Source organism: Hyperolius riggenbachi, chromosome 8 (assembly GCF_040937935.1).
Source record: "Hyperolius riggenbachi isolate aHypRig1 chromosome 8, aHypRig1.pri, whole genome shotgun sequence".
Lineage (NCBI taxonomy): Eukaryota > Metazoa > Chordata > Amphibia > Anura > Hyperoliidae > Hyperolius > Hyperolius riggenbachi.
The window spans coordinates 198,584,831-198,605,902 of NC_090653.1; the positions used below are offsets into that span (position 1 = coordinate 198,584,831).

At 44.2% G+C, this 21,072-nt stretch overlaps 1 protein-coding gene across 2 annotated transcripts in view; it reads left to right on the forward strand.

Annotated features, from left to right (window-relative positions):
- Positions 1–21,072, forward strand: part of LOC137527545 (ras-related GTP-binding protein A) — a 38,013-nt gene that overhangs the window by 3,579 nt on the left and 13,362 nt on the right. For both annotated transcript variants that reach the window (XM_068248095.1, XM_068248094.1), the window contains exons 3-9: positions 3,376–3,475; positions 3,574–3,640; positions 12,637–12,859; positions 17,930–18,025; positions 19,539–19,661; positions 19,755–19,846; positions 20,834–20,949. In XM_068248095.1, the coding sequence (XP_068104196.1) occupies positions 3,376–3,475; positions 3,574–3,640; positions 12,637–12,859; positions 17,930–18,025; positions 19,539–19,661; positions 19,755–19,846; positions 20,834–20,949 (817 nt within the window). The remainder of the gene's footprint in view (positions 1–3,375; positions 3,476–3,573; positions 3,641–12,636; positions 12,860–17,929; positions 18,026–19,538; positions 19,662–19,754; positions 19,847–20,833; positions 20,950–21,072) is intronic.

Consider the following 21,072-nt stretch of genomic DNA (forward strand, 5'->3'; position numbering starts at 1 on the left):
GATTCTGTTTTTACATAGCATTTTTAGTAAGAGAGCTTTTAAGTCCTTTTTAGCCCCTTACACACTTCTAGGCGTTTTTGCTCACAATGAGCACTCTGTAATTTGAGAAGGGGACAGCATTGTTTAAAATGTACAGTACTTATAAGGTTAGATAGTGAACATTTTGTGGTGTGTTTGCACAGTGTACAAAAGCCCCCAAACATGCACATAAGGTTGCCATCTATTAGAAGATTATGGGCAGATTCGACCAAGAGACAAATTTTATCTCTAATCGAATCTGATTAGAGATAAATTTGTCTCTTGGTCGAATCTACCCATACACTACAGGCCTATTCACATCCGATTTCAGCATGAAATCATCAGGGAATCGGCTGAGCCCGCCGCGTCCACCTGTACAAATGTATAAATATATGTAGTATGTGCATTTATACATTACCTGTCCTGTAGCAGCTTCCGGACGGTGTCCGTCCATCTTGCCGGGTAACAGCCGCATATACGCTATGCGCCGCCAGCGTGTATGCCGCTCCCGGCGAGATGGACTGAAACCGTGTGGAGGCTGACACCGGACAGGTAATGTATAAATGTACACACTACATACATTTATACATTGCAGCGGCAGGAGTTTCGTCGTCTCGTTGCTTGTTCGCAAATCGGCCGCCGTACCGCCGCACACCCGAGCAACCAACTTCGGCCTGACATCTTGCAGCATGCGCAATCGACTGTGTGGCCAATTTCTGTCCTGAAATCGGTCGCTTTGTCGGGCATGCACTTGGCAGCACCAATTTCCATCCAAATCGATTATAATAATCGAATTGGATGGTCGGCTATTGTATGGCCACCTATACTCATTAGTAGCGGTCAGGCTTGCAGGAAATCCCTTTGAGTGGCAACCGCATACTCATAGTGGCTCTGTAAACTGGATCTTTGCCTGAATGTGGAACTTTGTCACATAATGAGACTTTAACTTAAAAAAGAAGAAATGTAATTTTAATTTTAGAAAAGATCTGTAAAAAAAAAAAATCTTTCACTGTTAGTTTCTGTAGCTGTGTATGTCGACAGTGCAGACTCACCTCGACTTTTGGCGTTCAAGTGTAGGTTTGACCCAAATAACACAATTTCCTGAATAGATGATATGAATTGCATAATATTTGTCTTTAGCATTTACATCCCCTGATAATTAAATATGCACATACTAATAATGCGCACACTTTATATGTGCATGTCAGGCGTAAAACATCTAGTATGCATGTATTTACATGATTAGTGGGCAGTAGGGGCCCTTTCACACTGTCTGAGTTCCATTTTGTTTTTGAAAATGCTTTAGTTTTCCTAAGGTACGTACAGTAAAGTTACAATTCGAATCATGGTAATGCATTCATAGTGAAGAAGTCTCCGATTTTTCTAAAAAGGTAATCGTACTTCTGCTACATTTTTTTTCCTGCATTTTGATTGAGGCCACCATAGTGAAAAGTGCAAAATGCGTTGCATTTGCGATTTTGGTTTACAATTTTTGGCGTGAAAGAATTCTATCAAATTAACACATTTTGGCAATTCAGAATCTCTGTACAGGAAACTAAGCTATTCAGGCCAAATCTACACTAAAACTCTGACATCGTGCATTGCTTAAAGGAAACCTGAAACCTCCTTTATTTGTATTATAAAAACATATTACCCTAAGTATGACTCCTCGCTGACTTCTTTTCCGCCACTGCTATCATTTTTGTTCAGTTTAAAAATCACGTTCTGCCAGCATGATGGGTGAGACCCCGGAAATACTTCTGGGGTATTGCGGCATGCGGTGCATAAATCATGAGCATTTCCCTGCACAGTCATGCACGAGAAGACTCTAGCACTGAGCATGCCCAGTATGTCCTTCTATTAAGCTGAGTAGACCCATCATATGAAAATCTTTGCAAACTGAGGAATTTGTCTTGAGGGCTCGTTTCCACTGTAGCGGTGCGGAATCGCCTGGATTCCACCGCAGAAGAAATCGCATGCAGGTGCGTTTTTTACGCGTTATTTTACGCGATTACGCATGCGATTTCGCATAGGTTAGGCTATGTGCGTTTTTAACCATGTCACTGCCTGTGTTAATTTACATTGGTTCCTATGCGGAATCGCATGCGTAATCGCGTAAAATGCGATTTCCCTATTAAATACATTAGCGGCGATTCGCATGCATTCCACTAGCAGGCGAATTCGTTGGCTCTTTTGTGCGTTTTTTCACCGCTCATAAAAACGCACCACGCAAACGCTCCAGTGGAAACCGGTCCATTCACTTGCATTACGTGTGCGAATCCGCATGCGTTGGACGCATGCGGATTCGCGATAGTGGAAACGAGCCCTCACAGGTTTATAAGGGAGGTTTGAAATACTGATCTTTCTAAAGATGCTGTACACATCAAAGATCAGTTTCTGCAAAATGCATTCATAGTCTATATCATCTGGAGATCTCATACACACCTTGTTTAAAGGACCTTCATCTGCTGATCAGATCCACCAGGACTAGTGACCCAGGTATACTGCCACATGCAAATTTCATACCACCGCGACCTCACTCTGCCGCCCTTTGAGAATAATATTCCATCTAGACTGATCATTTTGATCACATGTATGCAGAAATCTATCAGGATTACATTTGGGGAGGCATGATGGGTTATTGATATCTGGCAGATATGATCAGGCCTCAATCTGCCTGGCAAAATCGATTAGCATTTGGACACCTTTACAGTGGCTACAATGGAATATCTTGCCACAGGAAGTACTTATGGCAAATTCTAAACTTGCATTTAAAAAGAGGTTGGATGCTTTCTTTACTTTTGAAGGGCATCCATAGCTATGACAGCTATATGTAGGAAGATGATATCTTGATCCAATCAGGTAGATGGTTTGTGATGTTCAACATTATGGATACATTTTTATTTTATTTTTTTCAACCTAGGCAACTTTGTAACTATGCATTAACAGATCGTCTGTTTTAATGCCTGGTAATATAAAATACATTTGAAAGAATTCTAGTCTAATAATTAAAATAATGCAATAAATTAACGTTTGCAAATTGTGTGTGAAATATGTGGTGCAAGATATTAGAGTCTAGAAGTCTTATGCTGGATACACGCGGTGCGTTCCCGCACTCAATGCGCCTGTCGATTCGCGTTGACTCGAATATTTCCGACATGTCCAATTTGCGTTTCGATGCATCGTTAGGTCGATTTGCCATACTTTAAATCGACCGAACAATCATCAAAATGCGCTAGGAAATAATCGAGTCGACGCAAATCGGCGGGCGCATTGAGTGCGGGAACGCCCCGTGTGTATCCAGCATTAAAGAGAGAACCTATATTTTGAGCACGGGATGCTTATTTTATTTTGCAGGTTCTTCTGATGGGTAAGAGTGGGTCAGGAAAGACCAGCATGAGATCCATTATCTTTGCAAATTACATAGCGCGGGACACACGTCGTTTGGGTGCCACAAGTAAGTATCTGAAAAGTAAAAAAAAAATCTATATGGATGTGTAAAAAAAAAAAAATTATTGTAATATAACTTTTTTTTTTTTATTCTTTTTCTTGCAGTTGATGTTGAACATTCTCATGTGCGGTTTTTGGGGAATCTAGTATTAAATCTTTGGGATTGTGGTGGGTAAGTAATTGTTTAAACACAACTGAAGTCCTCTTAGGTTTAGGTCACACTTGCCAGAGTGGCAGCATCTTCTATTAACATGAATACGTTGTACTCCTCTGGCGGTCCATGGCAACTTCTGCTGCACTCTGCAGCAGATCCAGGCTATCCTGTGGGAGAAATTGTGTAGGTTGGGTATTTTGTGCATTTGTGGAAACATAAAGGACTAGCCCAGGTAGGGTAAAGATGGACATGTGAGAAAGGACCCATAGGAAATCGGAAAATTGTATACTCACCTTCCGTAATTTTCCTTTCCTGGATCAAACGATGGCGGCATACATATGGGTTATGGCTCCGCCCCCTGAACCCGATAGGACAGACTACCTATAAAACCCTTTGACCTGCCCCCTCCAGCCATTCTTGGTGTAAATCAGTCCTCGAATGGACCAGAGGGAGGGATTAGTATGCCGCCATCGTTTGATCCAGGAAAGGAAAATTACGGAAGGTGAGTATACAATTTTCCGATTTCCTGGACCAAACATGGCGGCATACATATGGGATGTAACAAATCACACTTGAGGGAGGGAATGCTGCAAAAGTAACAAAATTTATTTACACAGATAATACAGCTCTTCCAAAATCCACAGAAGACAAGGCAGCAGGATCAACATGATAATGTTTGAGGAATGTGCTTACAGAAGACCAACCTGCTGCTCTACATACAGATTCAACTGAAACTTTAGAAAAACATGCCCAGGAGGCAGACATGCCCCTGATAGAATGAGCATTAATCTCTCTCGGAACAGGTAACCCTCTAATGCTGTAACATTTTTGAATCGTCTTAACCAGCCAAGAAGCAATGGTCCTAGAGGTAACCTGCATGCCCTTTCTTGGACCTCTGAAATTAATAAATAAGTGGTCGGAAGACCTGAAAGAGGCCGTGGCCTCCAGATAAGACTTAATTGATTGTCCCACATCCAGTGGGTGACATGCCTCCTCCAAGAAGAAAGTAGGTAGAGAGAGTTCCTGATTTATATGGAATCCTGAAGCAACCTTTGGGATGAAATGTAACACAGGCCTAACCACTACCCTATCTGGGAAAAACTCCAAATAGGTTATTGGCACAACCCAGGGCCTGTAAGTCTGAGACTCTCTTTCCGGATGCCATAGCGGTTAGAAAGACTGTTCTTAGAACTAAATTCTCCAAAGAAATTGATTGAAGTGGGAAGAAAGGAGGGGAAGACAATACCTCCAATACCATTGTCAGATCCCACTTTGGGAAGAAAGGCTTTCTAGGTGGACGGATCTTGAAAACTGCTTGCACAAACTATCACCAATGGATGGACCGCCCATCGGTGGTTTGTCAAGGCTGAAAGAGCAGACACCTGAACTTTAATAGCTGCCACACTGAGACCCTTGCCCACTCCTGTTTGTAAAAAATCCAATATATTCTGGACTTCTGGACGCAGACTGTCGAAGCCTTTATCAAGAGCATAAGCAACAAACTTCTCCCAGATACGATAATAGGTAGTATTCGTAGAAGGCTTCCTTGCTTTTAACAGAGTCTCTATCACCTGAGAGGAGCATCCGACATCAGTATACTTCTTCCTCTCAATTTCCAGGCCGCTAAACTCAGACCGCTGACTCCTGGATGAAGAAGGCGACCTTGTGACAGAAGATCGTGATTCGGTGGTAACTTGATTGGGTCTTCTATGCTCAGAAACATTGCTAAGGCGAACCAAGGTCTCCTGGGCCAGAAGGGAAGTATAGCGATGATCGTGCACCGCTCCCTGCAAAGCCTTTGAAGAAACCTGGGGATCAGAGGAAACGGAGGGAAGGCATATCCCAGGGAGAAGTTCCATTCTTGGACCAGGCAATCCACTGCTGCTGGGTGCTGAAAGCGAGAAAAGAATCTCTGTACTTTGTTGTTCTGGGGAGAGGCCAATAGATCTATCTGTGGATATCCCCACCTCCTGGTAATCCACTGGAAGATCCTCTTGTCCAGAGACCACTCGTGGGGATCTGCAAATTCCCTGCTTAGGTGATCCGCTAATATATTCTTCTCTCCGGGGAGATAAGTTGCTGTGAGGTCTGACAGATTCCTCATTGCCCAGGCCATCAGATGTCCAGTCTCTTGAAGGAGTGACCGACTCCTGGTACTTCCCTGTCTCCTGATATAAGCCACTGCGGACACGTTGTCTATCTTCAATAAGACCGATCTTCCGTATATCAGGTGTTGGAAGGCCTTCAAGGCCAGGAATGCCGCTCTCAGTTCCAGGAGATTCGAGGGAACTCCCTCCTGTAATGTCCTCCATTTGTTCTGCATCTGGATCCCATTGCAGTGGGCCCCCGAACCTCTTATACTGGCATCTGTGGTAATTACTATCGGCACATCTGGCTGGATCTGCCGACAATTCCTTAGATTCTGCTCCCTGGTCCACCATCTGAGGGAAATCCTCACCTGGAGGGGAAGATGGAACCTCTGTACCAAGCTTGTTCTGTTCCAATGATGCAAAAAGAATATCTGAAGCTCTCTGAGGAACCAGTGTGCCCACTTTACCATCGGGATAGATGATGACAAGGTCCCCAACAGACTTAAACAGTCCCTGGTGGTCAGAAAAGGAACTTTCAGAGCCCTCTGCACCTTCATCTGGATTGTGACAATCTTCTGATCCGGCAGGCATACTTGATTTTGTATTGTCCTGAATCTTGCTCCTAGAAAAATCAGATCCTGTGCAGGAGAGAGCTGACTCTTCTTGGTATTCACTAACCAGCCCAAGCGATGGAGTAGATTGAGCAGGATTTCCTGATGTTGCAACAACTCCTGACGATCCTGATGAAGTAACAGGATGTCGTCCAGGTAATGGTAAATCCTCAATCCCTGAAGCCTCAAATATGCAATTACTGGCAGTAGCACCTTGGTAAAGGTTCTTGGGGCTGTGGAGAGACCGAAAGGCAAACATCGGAACTGATAGGCTCTTCCATTTAGTGAGAACCTGAGAAACTTCTGGAACTCTCTTTTTATGGGAATGTGAAGGTAGGCATCGGATAAATCTACTGTCGACATCCAATCCCCTACAGCTATCATTGGAATGATGGATTGTAGAGACTCCATCTTGAAGTGACTGATCTTTATGTGTTTGTTCAGGAACTTCAGGTCGAGTATCGGTCTCCAGCCTCCTGTAGACTTTCTTACTAAGAATAGTGGAGAAAAGATTCCCCTCCGACATTCTTTGCTTGATAATGGAATGATCGCTTCTTCCTCCAGTAATGTCTCTACAAATTCGTTTAGGGTCTGAGACTTCTCGTTGTTTTGAGGCATGGTTGTGGCCATGAATTTGAAGTGTGGGGGATTCTTCTTGAACCTCCAGGAGTGACCCGTCCTCAGAGTATTTAACACCCAGGGATCTCTGATTATCCCTACCCAAGATCTCCAATAGAGGCCTAATCTGGCCCCTACCGGATAATCCTGAGTAAGCGCCCCATCAAAAACGCTTTGGATTCTGCAGAGTGTCGGAGGAAGCCTTTGCCTTCATCCCCTTCATAAAGGTGGACTGTGTCCCCTTCCAGCTTCTGTTAAACTGCCTCCCCGGCTTATAAGATCTTGCTTGTTGAAACCTGCTGTTGGGGACTCTTCTTGGGGCCTGCTGTCTGAAGGGCCTCTGTTTCCTATCCTGTGGAATCAGGCCCGATTTTCCTCCCGTCACCATCGAAATAGCACTATCCATCTGAGCGCCAAACAAACGGGAACCATCAAAGGGAATCTTACACCAATTAGACTTTGATGCTTGATCGGCTGACCAGGGCTTCAGCCACAGGGCCCTTCTGGCGGTGACACTGTATAACATTGATCTTGCCGCTGATCTAATGATGTCAATGGCCGCTTCCCCCATGAAATCTCCTGTCAATTTCAACTCATCCAGAGCTTTTATGATCTCCTGCTTGTCAGCACCTGCATTGATTGCTGCCTCCACGTTGTCTACCCATACGCGAGTGGCCTTTGCTAGGGAGGTCAAGGCGATGGCTGGCCTGCAGGCTGAACCAGCAGACAGAAAGGCCTTTCTAACATCCGTGTCTATCTTCCTGTCTAAAGGTTCCTTGAAGGCAACCACGTTTTCCATAGGCAGAGTCACATGCTTGGCCAGTCTGGCCACTGATGCATCAACTACCGGCGCAGAGTCCAATAACTTTGCATCCTCCTGCCTCAGAGGATAAAGTTTAGACAGTTTATTATTGAGAGATGGTTTTTGTTCCACCTTACTCCATTCTTTCAGCATAACATCTTTTATCACTTTCATGAATGGGAAAACCTTTGGTTGCTGGTCTAAATGAGGATAGTACTTATCTGGCTCCTGCACTGTACCCTCCTCATCTTGCCATTCAATAGCTGCCTTAATAGCTGTAAGAAATGCAGGCACTAGGGCAAAATTAAACCCCACTGGGGATAAATCCTCTTGAGACAGATGGTCTTCCGGAAGAGCCTGAGCAACTGCTGCTGTCCCAGGCTGAGAAGGTGCCATATTCTGGAAAGTCTCCTGCACCGCCTGTTGGATGAAAGCTAACACCTGTTGGTTATCAGAGTCTCTGTCCCTTCCGAGCTCTGCAAAGCAAGCCTCGCAAACCCTCTTATCAGGCATTGCTGGCAGGGAGCATGACCAGCATTGATTCTGAACAGGTCTCTGGAAAGGCTCAAAGGGGTCTGACTCTGGAGACCTATTCCACTCCCCCCTGCCTTTCCTAGGGGACCTATTCTCATAGCGTCCTCTCCGTCTATCGGCGGAAAAGCGATCAGTGGACCGCTCTCTCCTTCTGTCTCTGGAACGTCTATGTGAAGGGGAACGGTACTGCCGTCTCCTAGACGATTCCCTGTATCTTCTGCTTCTGCTCCGGGATCTACTTCTGCGGTCTCTAGGAGATCTTCTCCGGGATCTACTCCTATGCTCTCTGGAGGACCTTCTCCTGGCTGCAGACTTGTTACGGGAATGATGGCTCCTGTCTCTGGAACGTGACCGAGATTGCCGTCTCTTAGATGCCGACTTGCGATCTTTCGGCACCTGGCCACTTCCTCCTTCCCCCGGACTGTGGAAACATAGAATACACATATATGTTTCCACAAGAATCCGTGTATACCAGAAATACAAAATAAGGGAAAGCACTCTTTTTTAACCTGGAACCCCTGTGCTTGGGAGAACTTAAAAGGATCACCCTGTGTGCATAATCAGAAAGGCTGCTTTTAGCAGCCCATTACCTGACAACGATCACCTCCTCTCTAGGCTCCACATTATCCATTTCTCTATTTAAGAGAAAGATAAAGAGCCATAAGAAAGTTTACCATAACAGCATAGAAATTGCATAGCATTGCATTGCATTTCATAATAATACTGTGAATCATACCTGCTCCAGCAGACAGATCAGCATGTAATCCTGGGTCAGATCAGCTTCAGCTCGTACAGCCTTCAGCTCAGTCCCCTGTCAGCGCCTGCTGTCTCGATCAGAGACGCCAAAGCAGCGTGCCGAGACTCAGAGCTGCTTCCGGGTCCTCCCCAAATGCAGAAGAGCAGCCAATCAGCGGCGACTCTGCAAATCTCGCCTCTCGCGAGAGTTCCTGCGCATCGGCGCTATGATGCTAGACGGAGGGGTCAGGCGGCGCCATTAAGAAAGAGGGCAGCCGGCCACAAACAGCAAAGCTGCTGCACACGGAGGAAAACGCCATTAAACCCTATTTAAGGGTACAGGACGCTCCTCAAGGACGGGAGAGGCTGAACCCGTCCTGCACAGGCTTGAAAAAAAAGAAAGGTAAAAGAAAAATAAAGAAAAAAATAAAAGGGAAAAAAATAGGCAACCTGTCCATTCGAGGACAGAAAAAAAGAATGGCTGGAGGGGGCAGGTCAAAGGGTTTTATAGGTAGTCTGTCCTATCGGGTTCAGCGGGCGGAGCCATAACCCATATGTATGCCGCCATGTTTGGTCCAGGAAAGCTTGAGTACATTCTGCATGTCTGTTGGTATACTGCCATCCATTCTGAAAATCAGTGTGGCAGCAGACTTAGCTAAGCTCACACTGTGCACTGTGTTATGCATTCATCCATAATGCAACACACACTCTGCACATTGCAGCATGCATGTTATTTTCATTGCACGATCCACTGCTATGTAACCTGCATGTTTTACACACGTTATCCAGAGATGCACTGTAAAAAGGTGCATTAGGAAAACGCAGTCTGTTACAATGCAGACAACAAACGGGCCACTGCACATGTGCAGCCGTGGCAGCAAGCATCCTGTTCTGCACATGCACAGTAGAGATTTTTTTTTCATACTGTGCATGCCGGGGCCGCGCGGACCAGGGCTGCGCATCAGAACGAAACTAGGGCCCTGCAGGGAACCAGAGGATCGCTGCAGGAGGCTGGTAGAAGCCGCAGGTAAGTTCAACTCTTCAACCCGCCAGCCCCCCCCCCCCCCTTTTTTTTTTTTTTTTTTTTTTTTATACAATTAACTATAAGAATGAGTTCATACAACACATGCTGTGTTGCCACAACTGTATGGTTGGACCGCTGCTACCGTAATTAAAACTCATGTATTTTATTTGACCATCTGTCCCGGTTATTACACCGTTTAAACGATGTCCCTATCACAATTTATGGTGCCGATATTTTATTTAGAAATAAAGGTGCATTTTTTTCAATTTGCGTCCATCACTATATATAAGCTTATAATTTGAAATACTATAATAACATACTCTCTTGACGTGTATATTTAAAAAGTTCAGACCCTTGGGTAACTATTTGTTGTTTTTGTTTTGTTTTATTGTATTTTTTTTTATAAAAAATGTATGTGGGTAATTTTTGGTGTGGGAGGGAAACTGCCTATTTTAAATGTAAAATATTATAATTCTTTAATTAAAAATGTATGTGGGTGCAGTTTACTATTTGGCCACAAGATGGCCACAGTGAAAAAAGTCCTGGATGCGAACGATCTCTCATCCAGGAACTAAAATGCTGAGCAGAAGTTTCCTGGGGGCAGAAATACCGCGCTCTCTGGATAGAAAGCGTTGGTATTTCTGCGGGGAAGTTAGGTCGGTGAATGGGAATTATATTCCTATTCACTGATCGGGGGGCTAGCGGCGGGTGCCGGCGCGCGCCCGATCGCGTGCACCACGCAGGCAAAGCAGCAGTGCCTATCTGGACGAGAAAGCTCGTCCAGATAGGCCGAACCGGATAGTTTATGATATCTGCAAATTTATTTTGGTTGTAGTGGAATTCTCCTTCTGTCAGAATGCATATTATCCTTTTAATGCAATGTTTATTAGAGTTTTGTTGGACTTCGGTTGCTCAAGTGTGCTTCTTGTTGTTATTATGAGGCTGGCTGTGTTCAGTTCTGTTCCAGGCAGCACTGTCCTGTCAGCTTTCATGACTTTTGTATCCGTTCCGTTAAAACTGATATAAAACTAATGAAAAACAGACAGTACTGGAATGGAAGTGTACACCCTGTATGTGTGATCTCAGCCTTACACTGTTTGTTTACTCTGGAAAGGATGGATTTCTAGAACACCTGGCTGTGTCTATTTACATTTTTTTTTTTTCTGCCTTTTTGATTTTATTTATTTTTTATTCCGTCTATGATTTAATATTTACTGAACTGTAAGCATCTTTCAGTTAAGGGGCTCATACACTTGATCGATTTCAGCCCTCCATAGAATAGTTCGATCGGAGATTGATTCTATCAAATCTATTGATCGATTTGCGGCCGACTTCGATCAATTTGATCTGACGGGATGGAAAATCTAGGTCGATCTGCTGCTAGCAGCAGATCGATGGCTCATAGAGTTGCATTGGATCTAATGGACCGATAATGCATTTAGATCGTTTTCCAATAGATTTCATTCATTCATCCTGAAATCTATTGGAAATCTGTTCCTAGTGTGTGGCACACATCAGATACCTGTCAGATTTGACTTGACAGGCATCTGACAGAAATCTGTCTGATGGTCGAATCTGCTGCAAATCTATAAGTGCATGGCCACCCTTAAGGTGGCCATACACTCATTAGATTAGCAGCAGATAGATCATCAGATTTCTGATCTATCTGATGTGTTTAGGAACATTTTTTACTAGGAACAGATTTCCAATAGATTTCAGTTTGAAATCTATTGAAAATCGATCTGATGGCATTTTTTTTTGCCATCAGATTTCCATTAGGGCCAATGCAAAATGATAAGCAATCTCAACAGATCGACCTAGATTTTCCAGCCTGCCAGATCGATTGAAATTGATCAAAATCGGCCGCAAATCAGTCGATTGGTCAATCGATTTGCAATCGACCAATCGATTTGTATGGGCCCCTTTAGGCTAGGTTCACACATACAATGTGTACAGTTCCATTCCAGTCTTCTCCTATCAGTTTGGTATCAGTTTTCTATCCGTTTTAACACACAGGAACACAACTGATCGAAAATTTAAACTATACTGATGAAAACTAGCGAGCCTTGACTGGAATGGAAGTGAACACATTGTATGCGTGAACCCAGCTTAATGCTGTCTTTAGTTATTGTCAGCGACTTTGATGCTACCTTAGTTTCTTTTTTTTTTTTTTTTTTTTTTTTAAATGACTTAATGAAGCTCTTGGTTAAAGCGGACCTGAACTCAGAACTTCATCTCAGGTCTACAAGATAAGCAACAGTATAATATCCTTTTGAAGAAAAACATTTCTTTGTTACAGCTGATACAAATTGTCTACTTCCTGCTGTCATGAAAGCAGACATATTGTTAACCACCTGTGTGTACAAATGATCTCTCTACCATGGCAGTCAGCTGACACAGCCAAGGGATCAAATTACAACTTGTGCTTAGTCACAGATGAGGGGGAATTAAGGGGGAAGTACATACGGGATGTATTGTTAAATGTTTTCCTTCTGTCCAGTGAAAGAGTTCAGGTCCACTTTAATTGAAATTGAGCATATGTATTACTGAGAAGTAGGTTTTGCTGATCTTTTCAAAGAATGCCTTTATTACTTTTACAGTCAAGACACCTTCATGGAGAATTATTTCACCAGCCAGCGCGACAACATATTCCGCAATGTTGAAGTTCTCATCTATGTTTTTGATGTGGAGAGCCGTGAGTTGGAGAAAGATATGCATTACTACCAATCCTGCTTGGAAGCCATCCTGCAGAACTCGCCTGATGCCAAAGTGTTTTGTCTAGTTCATAAGATGGACTTGGTGCAAGAAGATCAACGGGATCTGGTGTGTAAAAGCAAAAAACAACTTCCATATCATTATAGTATAGATTACCAAGACATACAGTAAAATTCGAGTGACCTGGCCGAGTAGTTTTCCATATTCCGTATAAAGGGACATAAAAATAGCAATATCTTCTCAGGTGTGCCACAGCACCCACATAGACTTTATACCAGTACAAGGATTTATAAATCAAAAATACTGAAGAAACTTGAAAAATGTACTGTATATTCTGGCGTATAAGACTACTTTTTAACCCTTGAAAATCTCCTGAAAAGTCGGGCAGTCTTTATACGTCGGGTGTCATGGATACCGGGTGATGCGCCCTATCCTGTTACCGACTCTCAGATCTCGCTGCTAAGGACTGTAGTGAAGTGGTGCAGGCGTGCTCGCATGTGAGAGATCTGAGAGGCAGAGAAGAAGGTACATAGGATACAAGGACGGGCCAGAAGGGTGAAAGAGGCGTGTTTTTTTTTTTTGTTTTTTTTTTTTATGGGCACAGCGCAATCCATTCTTCCATACCACTCTGATAAACAAGCAGTCAAGGAGAGCTGACCAGTCCACTTAGGGAGAGGGAGAGTTGACCAATCCAACCAGTCAATCGCCTATATACTGGGTACCACATACAGTACAGCACCAGTATCTGTTCATACATAGCACCAGTATATGATTTTTTTATTTTTTTTTTATTTGGTGTGCGTTGAAAGAGGGGTAGTCTTATACGGCGAGTATATCCCAAACTCTAATATTTTAACTGGAAATGTTAGGGGGTCGTCTTATACGCCCAGTCGTTTTATACGCCGGAATATACAGTATATGCAAAAAGTCTTTATTGAAGAAAACACATGTGCAATAATCATAAAAAGTATCCTTCAAGGAACATATTCCAGTGTTCTCCCCAGAAATTTTTTCCAGCTGGGTGGCCCTCGCCGCAGCTCAAGTGGCTCACGGTGTCCTCCTCTGCAGAAGCCGTTCTCGCCGGGTCGGCTTCCTGTGCGCTCCACAGCGCGGGTCGCGTGGTCCGGCTGACGTCATCAGGTCTGCACAGTACAGACTTGATGAAGGCAGCCGGACCACGTAAAGCCGTGAAGCCGACCTGGCGAGGTCATCTTCTACAGTGGAGGACACCGGGAGCCACTTGAGCTGCGGTGATGACACAGGACGGCAGCCAGGGGCTGGAGGGAAGCCCCAGGTAAGTGGATTTTGTTTTTTGTTTTTCTTTGTGCTTGGACCTTCCCTTTTAAAGCCTCAAGTCTGGTATACCAAACTATCAAACCCTTTGTTTTTACATAAGAAAATCAACCATCACCCACCCAGTGTGAAATCCGGTATACCTGGGTGGAGACGGATATAGGTGCCCATACATCAGAAGATTATGGGCAGATTCGACAGACACATTTTATCTCTAATCAAATCTGATTAGAGATAAATTGTCTTTGTCGAAGCTGCCCATATACTGCAGTCTGATTCCCGTCTGATTTCAGCATAAAGTCTTCGGGTAATCGGCTGAGCCCGCCACGTCCACTCCGTCGCTGCCCCTAATGTATAAATGTGCCACCCCACCCCCCCATGTGTGTGTGCATTTATACATTACCTGTCCTGTGTCAGCATACGTGTGGTGTCCATCCATCTCTCCGGGTTCTATCAGCTGCATACATGCTGGTGGCAGCGCATAGCGTGTATGTGGCTGATATGTGGTGTTTCATCGCTCTTTCGTAAATCGGCCTCTGCACACGCGGTCAACCAACTTCAGCCCGACATTTTGAATCAGGCGCGATCGACTAACGCGAATAATTTTGGCTCGAAATTGGTCACTTTGTCATTTGCGTCTGCACTTGGTGGCACTTCTTTTCAACCAATACGATAATCGGATTGGTTGGTTGATCGGCCGCTAAAGTCGCCTGATGTATGGGCACCTTATTTCTCCACATGCTTGAATTGGTTGGTTGCCCAGTCAGCAACCTTACTTTGTGCGTATTCACTATATACACTAGTTTTCATTGGAACAACATTACTACACTATTTAGACTCCTTTTGTCTCTGTGTGCTTTTTTGAAGGTGACCTACATCTTATCTCACAATTGAATCAGAGTATATTATAACAAGATTTTACTGTACAAGTTCTTTCTGATATTGATTGATTACCTGGTCTGTCACCTTGCATTCATGGATATTAGTTGCACCACCACAGCCCCTGTTTTTTACTGCCCAGTGCAGTGCAGCTGTGTCTCATATACTGCCCCTGCTGGTGGTGGCAATTGTTGCTGGTCGTGGCTAGTATAGGTACGAGGACGCATATGAGCATACCTGGACAGACATATCATTGCTACTCTAAATGTATCCATACATGCATCGATTTTCCTGTGGGGGGAGTGGTTAGGGGATTGGTGCATATATGGTTAGATTTAGATGTGCCAACAGTTGGATTACCTGGAACTTAGCGGCAGTGCGAGCAGGGATGCCGGGCAGAGCGTAAGGAGGTAGAGCTGCTCATTGCTGGAGCTTGGGAGATGAATGCTTGGGAGATAGGTGTCCTGTGTATAGACAGCAGCTATCTATACTCGGGACACCCATGCCTAGCTATCTATACTGGGGATACCGCTGCCTGGCTATCTAAGCGCGCCCCCATGCGAAAATGCTCTGGTCCTTAAGGGGGGTTAGGCTGCTGGTCCCCAGAAGGTTAAAGTTAAAGGAAACCTGTAGTAAAAAAAAAAAAAACAGCCCCTGGGGGGTACTTACTCGTCAGGGGGGAGTTTCTGGATCCTAATGAGGCTTCCCCTGTCCTACTCCGTTGCAGCGCTTGAAACCCTTTAACACCAGGGGGGGGTACATATTTACCGCTATCCAGCACAGATGCAGTAGCGGTTTTTCGTTCTGGCTCAGGCTGAAATAGCCGAGCCCTATCAGGCCACAGCTCTACTGCACAGGCAACTTGCGCCTACGCAGTAGACCAAACGTGATCAGGCTCAGCTATTTCCTTCGGAGTTCATCGGAAAGCCGCTACTGTGCCTGCAGTGGATTGTGGTAAATATTAACCTCCCTGGTGTTCAAGGTAAATATTGGCATGCTCTGCTGCGCAGTGTTTGTTGGGGACATTTGGGGGGAATCCAACCCCCGAAGGCTACAAAGATCCCTGAGGCTACAGAGGACGGAAGAAGCCTCATTAGGATCCTGAGGTTTCTGCCTCCCGAGGTAACCACCGCATAGGGGCTGGTTGTTTTGTTACCCGTGTTACTTTAAAGGTTAATGAATGTTGGCAGTTTTCTTTAATAAACCAAAATAAAAGGGCTACAATGACAGGCTTGGCTATGAATTAAACGCCCAAACTTTGCCAGTCTTCCTCATTTGTGCTGACAATGATGGGCTGGGATAACCAACAGCGTAGTGTGTCAGCTATCTGGCCATGCGCTTTGTTTTGTTCTAGAAGTAGATACCATCTTAGGGCTGGTGCACACCTAGAGCGCTTTTCAAAAAGCTAGTGCTTTGAAAAGCGCTTGGCTAATGTATTTGAATGGGATGAATCACACGAAAGCAATGTAATTTGCAGCATTTCTGAGGCAATTCAGCCTAAATGTTGAGTATAGAAAAGTGGAAAAGCGCTTTAAAAAGCGCTAGAACAGTTATTTACCAAGCGGTTTTATACCTAAGCTGTTCACTTGCAGCTCTACTATATAAAAAATTGGTACACCAAAACGCTCCCAAAATCGTTAGGCAAAGCTAGAAAATCGCTAGGCACATGCCTAGAATCACTTAGAAAATCACTTCTAAAAATGCTGGGTGATAACTATTACGCTAGTGCTTTTAGGTGTGCACCAGCCCTTAATAGTTGCTAAGGTTAAGAGGCTGAGATAAAATATATGTTGTGTTCTTTCAACCAACATGAAAAATACATTAGTATAGTAGGAATGGTCAGAAATACAATGAACTGAGGAGTTAAGACAAAGTATTCTCTAGATTGTAAGCCTTTAGGCAGGGTCCCTCCTCCTTTTGTGTCCTACCTGATCATGCACCTCCATTACTGTGCACCCATGCTATGCATCTGAGTGAACCTAACTTGCCTAATCTCCATGCTCAATCCAGTGACTGACTAAGCATTACCTTGTACTCATACTGTGCTGCATAATCTGGTCTTTCTTGTATTGATGTATTGTTATTTTGCTGTATGTCACCCCTAAATATTGTCTGTAACCTAAACTAATGTCCAGCGCTGCATAATATGTTGGCGCTTTTATAAATACAATAAATAAATATATATTCGAACTCCACAGCCCTGCTTTTATTTATGTTTATAAACCAGAGCTGCCCTTAAAGTGATCCTTAAGTCTAACAAAAAAAATGAGATTTACTCACCTGGGGCTTCCCTCAGCCCCCTGCAGCCGATCGGTGCCCTCGCAGCCCCGCTCAGATGCTCCTGCACCCACCGGCAAACACTTCCGGTTTGGCCGTCATCGGCCGACCGGCATGGGAACGCGAGTGATTCTCCGCGTTCCCATGCCTGTCGGCCGGTGACGGCCAAACCGGAAGTGTTCGCCGGCGGGTGCAGGAGCATCTGAGCGGGGCTGCAAGGGCACCGATCTGCTGCAGGGAGCTGAGGAAAGCCCCAGGTGAGTAAATCTCATTTTTTTTTTTTTTTTTGTTAGACTTAAGGATCACTTTAATGAAAGATTTCATGCTTACACAAGGCATCCTCCACCCCCATATGCTCAGCTGAGTGCCTCACCGTCTTCCCACGTGCCTCCGTTCAGCCTCAATCAGCCCTGGTAACTGGCTAAGTTGCGTCAGTCGGGGTCCTCTGTGCATGCGCAGAGTTCCACGCATGCGCAAAAGACCCCGACTGACGCGACTTAGCCAGTTACCGGGGTTGATTGCGGCGGAACGGAGGCACGCGGGAGGACGGTTAGGGACTCAGCCCCTGGAGGAAGCCCCAGGTAAGTATAAAATCTTTTGTTTAGGACGTCTCTGGTACACTTTAAGGTTTGGGTATCACCTATAGCTATATGTTATTATATTTATTAGTCAAATCAAGTCATTTATGCAAATTTTATAATCCATTTTTATTTTTCATTGAATTTCCAGATATTTAAGGAGCGAGAGGATGATTTGAGGCGCCTTTCAAGGCCTTTAGATTGTGCTTGCTTCAGGACTTCTATATGGGACGAAACATTATACAAGGTAAATGTTAAATCTATTCGTTCATACTGACCATAACCAAGAGATTGTTCCAGAGTATTTTTGGGACAGGAAGAAAAGAGATGACAAACCACTGTTAGGCCCGGTTCACATTAGCGGTTTTTCCGGAACGTAACCGGAACGTATACTGTACAAACGGAACGGATGTGAATGGATCCAATGTTAACCTATGGATCCATTCACATACGTCCGTTGGTACGGATACTTTCCATACGTTCTGGTCCCCGAACCTAAAAATTGCTGCAAGTCCTAATTTTCCGGACTGTTCTGCTTAGCGGAACGGATCCAGACAAAAATGCAGCAGCATTTGGGGCAATGGGAAACGGAACGTTTCTTCACACTAGTGAAGAAACGGACCATTCCACGGGGGAAGGGGGCATGGGCCGACACTAATCTACTGAGGGGAGGGTGCAGCAGCTGGGCGGGTAGGCTAGGGAGGGTTTATACATACCTAATCTTCCGTAGCAGCCAGCGGTAGAGGCTTCCGTCTTCTTCCACGTCATGTGACTACATGACTAGTCACATGATGCGCTGTGTACTCACCGCGGAAGAAGAGGAACCCTCTACCGCCGTCTGCTGCAGAAGATTAGGTATGTATTTGCTGAATGAAAACGGATCCGATCAATCATTGATCAGATCCGTTTTCATATGTGTACCGAGCCACGGACTAAGCCATCCGGATCCGGTGAAGCGGAGACCGGATCCGTTCACCAGATACTTTTGGCTCTTTTTGCAGATGTGAACCGGGCCTTATGCCCTTTAATGATTTCACGTCTTGTGGATCAAGGATGGGTTTCTATACTGATGTTCATCTTCCTTCTGTTATTCATCAGAGCTCTACAGTGGGGGCTTCTACTTAAATCTTTTATATTTTTACTTTAGTATTATTATCCTCATTTCCTTCTCAGTGCATCACCTATACCATTGATCATTGGCATGCTTTAGGTTCGCTGTGTTTGTGGCTAGAAAATTCAAGCCATCACAGATACAATAATCTAAAACTGTTCCTTTTAAACCAATCTACTTGCCTGTCTGTCCTACTGATCCTCTGCCTCTAATACTTTTAGCCTCAGACTCCACAGACTGTGAAAAATGATGATTATTAGAGCATCAAATAAGGAGTTGATGGCAAGCCCCTGTGCAGGAAATGGTTGTCATACTGATAATGGGGAATGTCTTGAGTAAAGGATGATTTTACAGCAGGGAGGAGGGTGCTGTGTAAAGAAATAATTGATTCTAGTACTAGTGGTAATGTCCCCTAATATACAGTATTTAACTACAAAAAATGTTTACCAACAGTTGCCCTCTAAGGGAGTCAAAAGATTCAAGTACCTCTTCAAAACCTGGCTGTCCTTCCTACCTAATGGCATGATGTCTGCTTTTTGTGTTTAACCATCCTGAAATGATCGTACGTGGGTTGCCATGAAGCTAGATGCATTGATACAGTGCCAAAATTGTAGGTGTATATTAATTATGATCTTTTTGTTGCATTCAGGCCTGGTCCAGCATTGTCTATCAGCTCATTCCCAATGTGCAGCAGCTAGAATCCAACCTGCGTAATTTTGCTCAGATCATTGAGGCAGATGAAGTACTACTATTTGAGAGAGCAACTTTTCTGGTAAGAGAACTAGTTTGGTTTTACTTGGTAGTTTCTACTAATAGTAGAGCTATGTACTGAATTACGATTTTGAATTTTTCTGCTTTTTTACAGGTTATTTCTCATTACCAATGTAAGGAACAGAGGGATATTCATAGGTTTGAGAAGATTAGTAATATTATAAAACAGTTCAAATTAAGCTGCAGGTGAGAGAAAAGGAAGTAGAAATAGATTTGCAATTACTAATCACTTTAAAGGAAGCCAGAGACGAGATTACCTAAAAGTCTTATACATACCTGAGGCTTTCTCCAGCCCCATATGTACGGATCGCTCCCACGCCGCCGTCCTCAGACTTCTCCCTCTTCGGCACCGGCTACCGTGACTTCAGCCAGTTGCGGCCAGTCTACGCAAGAGAAGTGCGCCCTCTAAGTATTTCTCCGCACTTCTCTTCCACAGACTGCCCATGACTGGCTGAAGTTACGGGACCCGGTACCGAAGAGGGAGGAGACTGAGGACGGCAGCGTGGGAGAGATCCGTGTGCATGGGGCTGGAGGAAGGCTCAGGTATGTATAAAACTTTTAGGTAATCTTGTCTCTGGTACACTTTAAAGCGGATCCGAGATGGAAAAACTAACTATAACAAGTAATTTGTCTATATATCTTATCTAAAGTTTAGATGGTTTACACCGCATATCTAGCTGCAAACAGTTTTAATAGAATATGATTATTTATTCCTGTGATACAATGACAGCGCCCATGTTGTTTGTAAACATTACACAGAGGCAGGCTTATCTGTATCTTGAGCCGTCAGCCTAATCCCCTCTCCTCCTCCCCTCTGCCTCTGAAATCAATGGCTAGTAATACCTCCCCCTCCTCCTGCCCAGACTGAGCTCCCATGAGCCCTTGCTACTGCCAAGGCTCTCTGAAAACATGTGGGTGTGGCTTTTTTAGTTTATAGGGAATTGGAGTATTAAAACAAAAAAGTATTTGGCTTGAGGAATGCCCTATAAACAATAGGAAAGGAACACAATTATGCAATGAGTAAAAGTTCACCTCGGATCCACTTTAAGGACACATCTGGCTTTTAAAGACTTTCAATGAATTGAATTTTTTTAGCAATGGAACACTTATATTCTGCGCTTAGTATTGATCTGTTTTATTTGTGCCCCTAACTTTCCCTGTTCACATTTACAGTAAACTAGCTGCCTCTTTCCAGAGCATGGAAGTTAGAAATTCCAACTTTGCTGCCTTTATAGATATCTTCACATCAAACACCTACGTCATGGTTGTAATGTCCGACCCCTCGATTCGTAAGTATTGTTTTCAGCTTGTTATCTTAAACTGCGTGTCCTTAACCACTTTGGGACTAGCTGCTTCTGGTCCCTTAAAGTAAACCTGAACTCTTGCACAGGACAGAAAGAAAACCTAGAGAA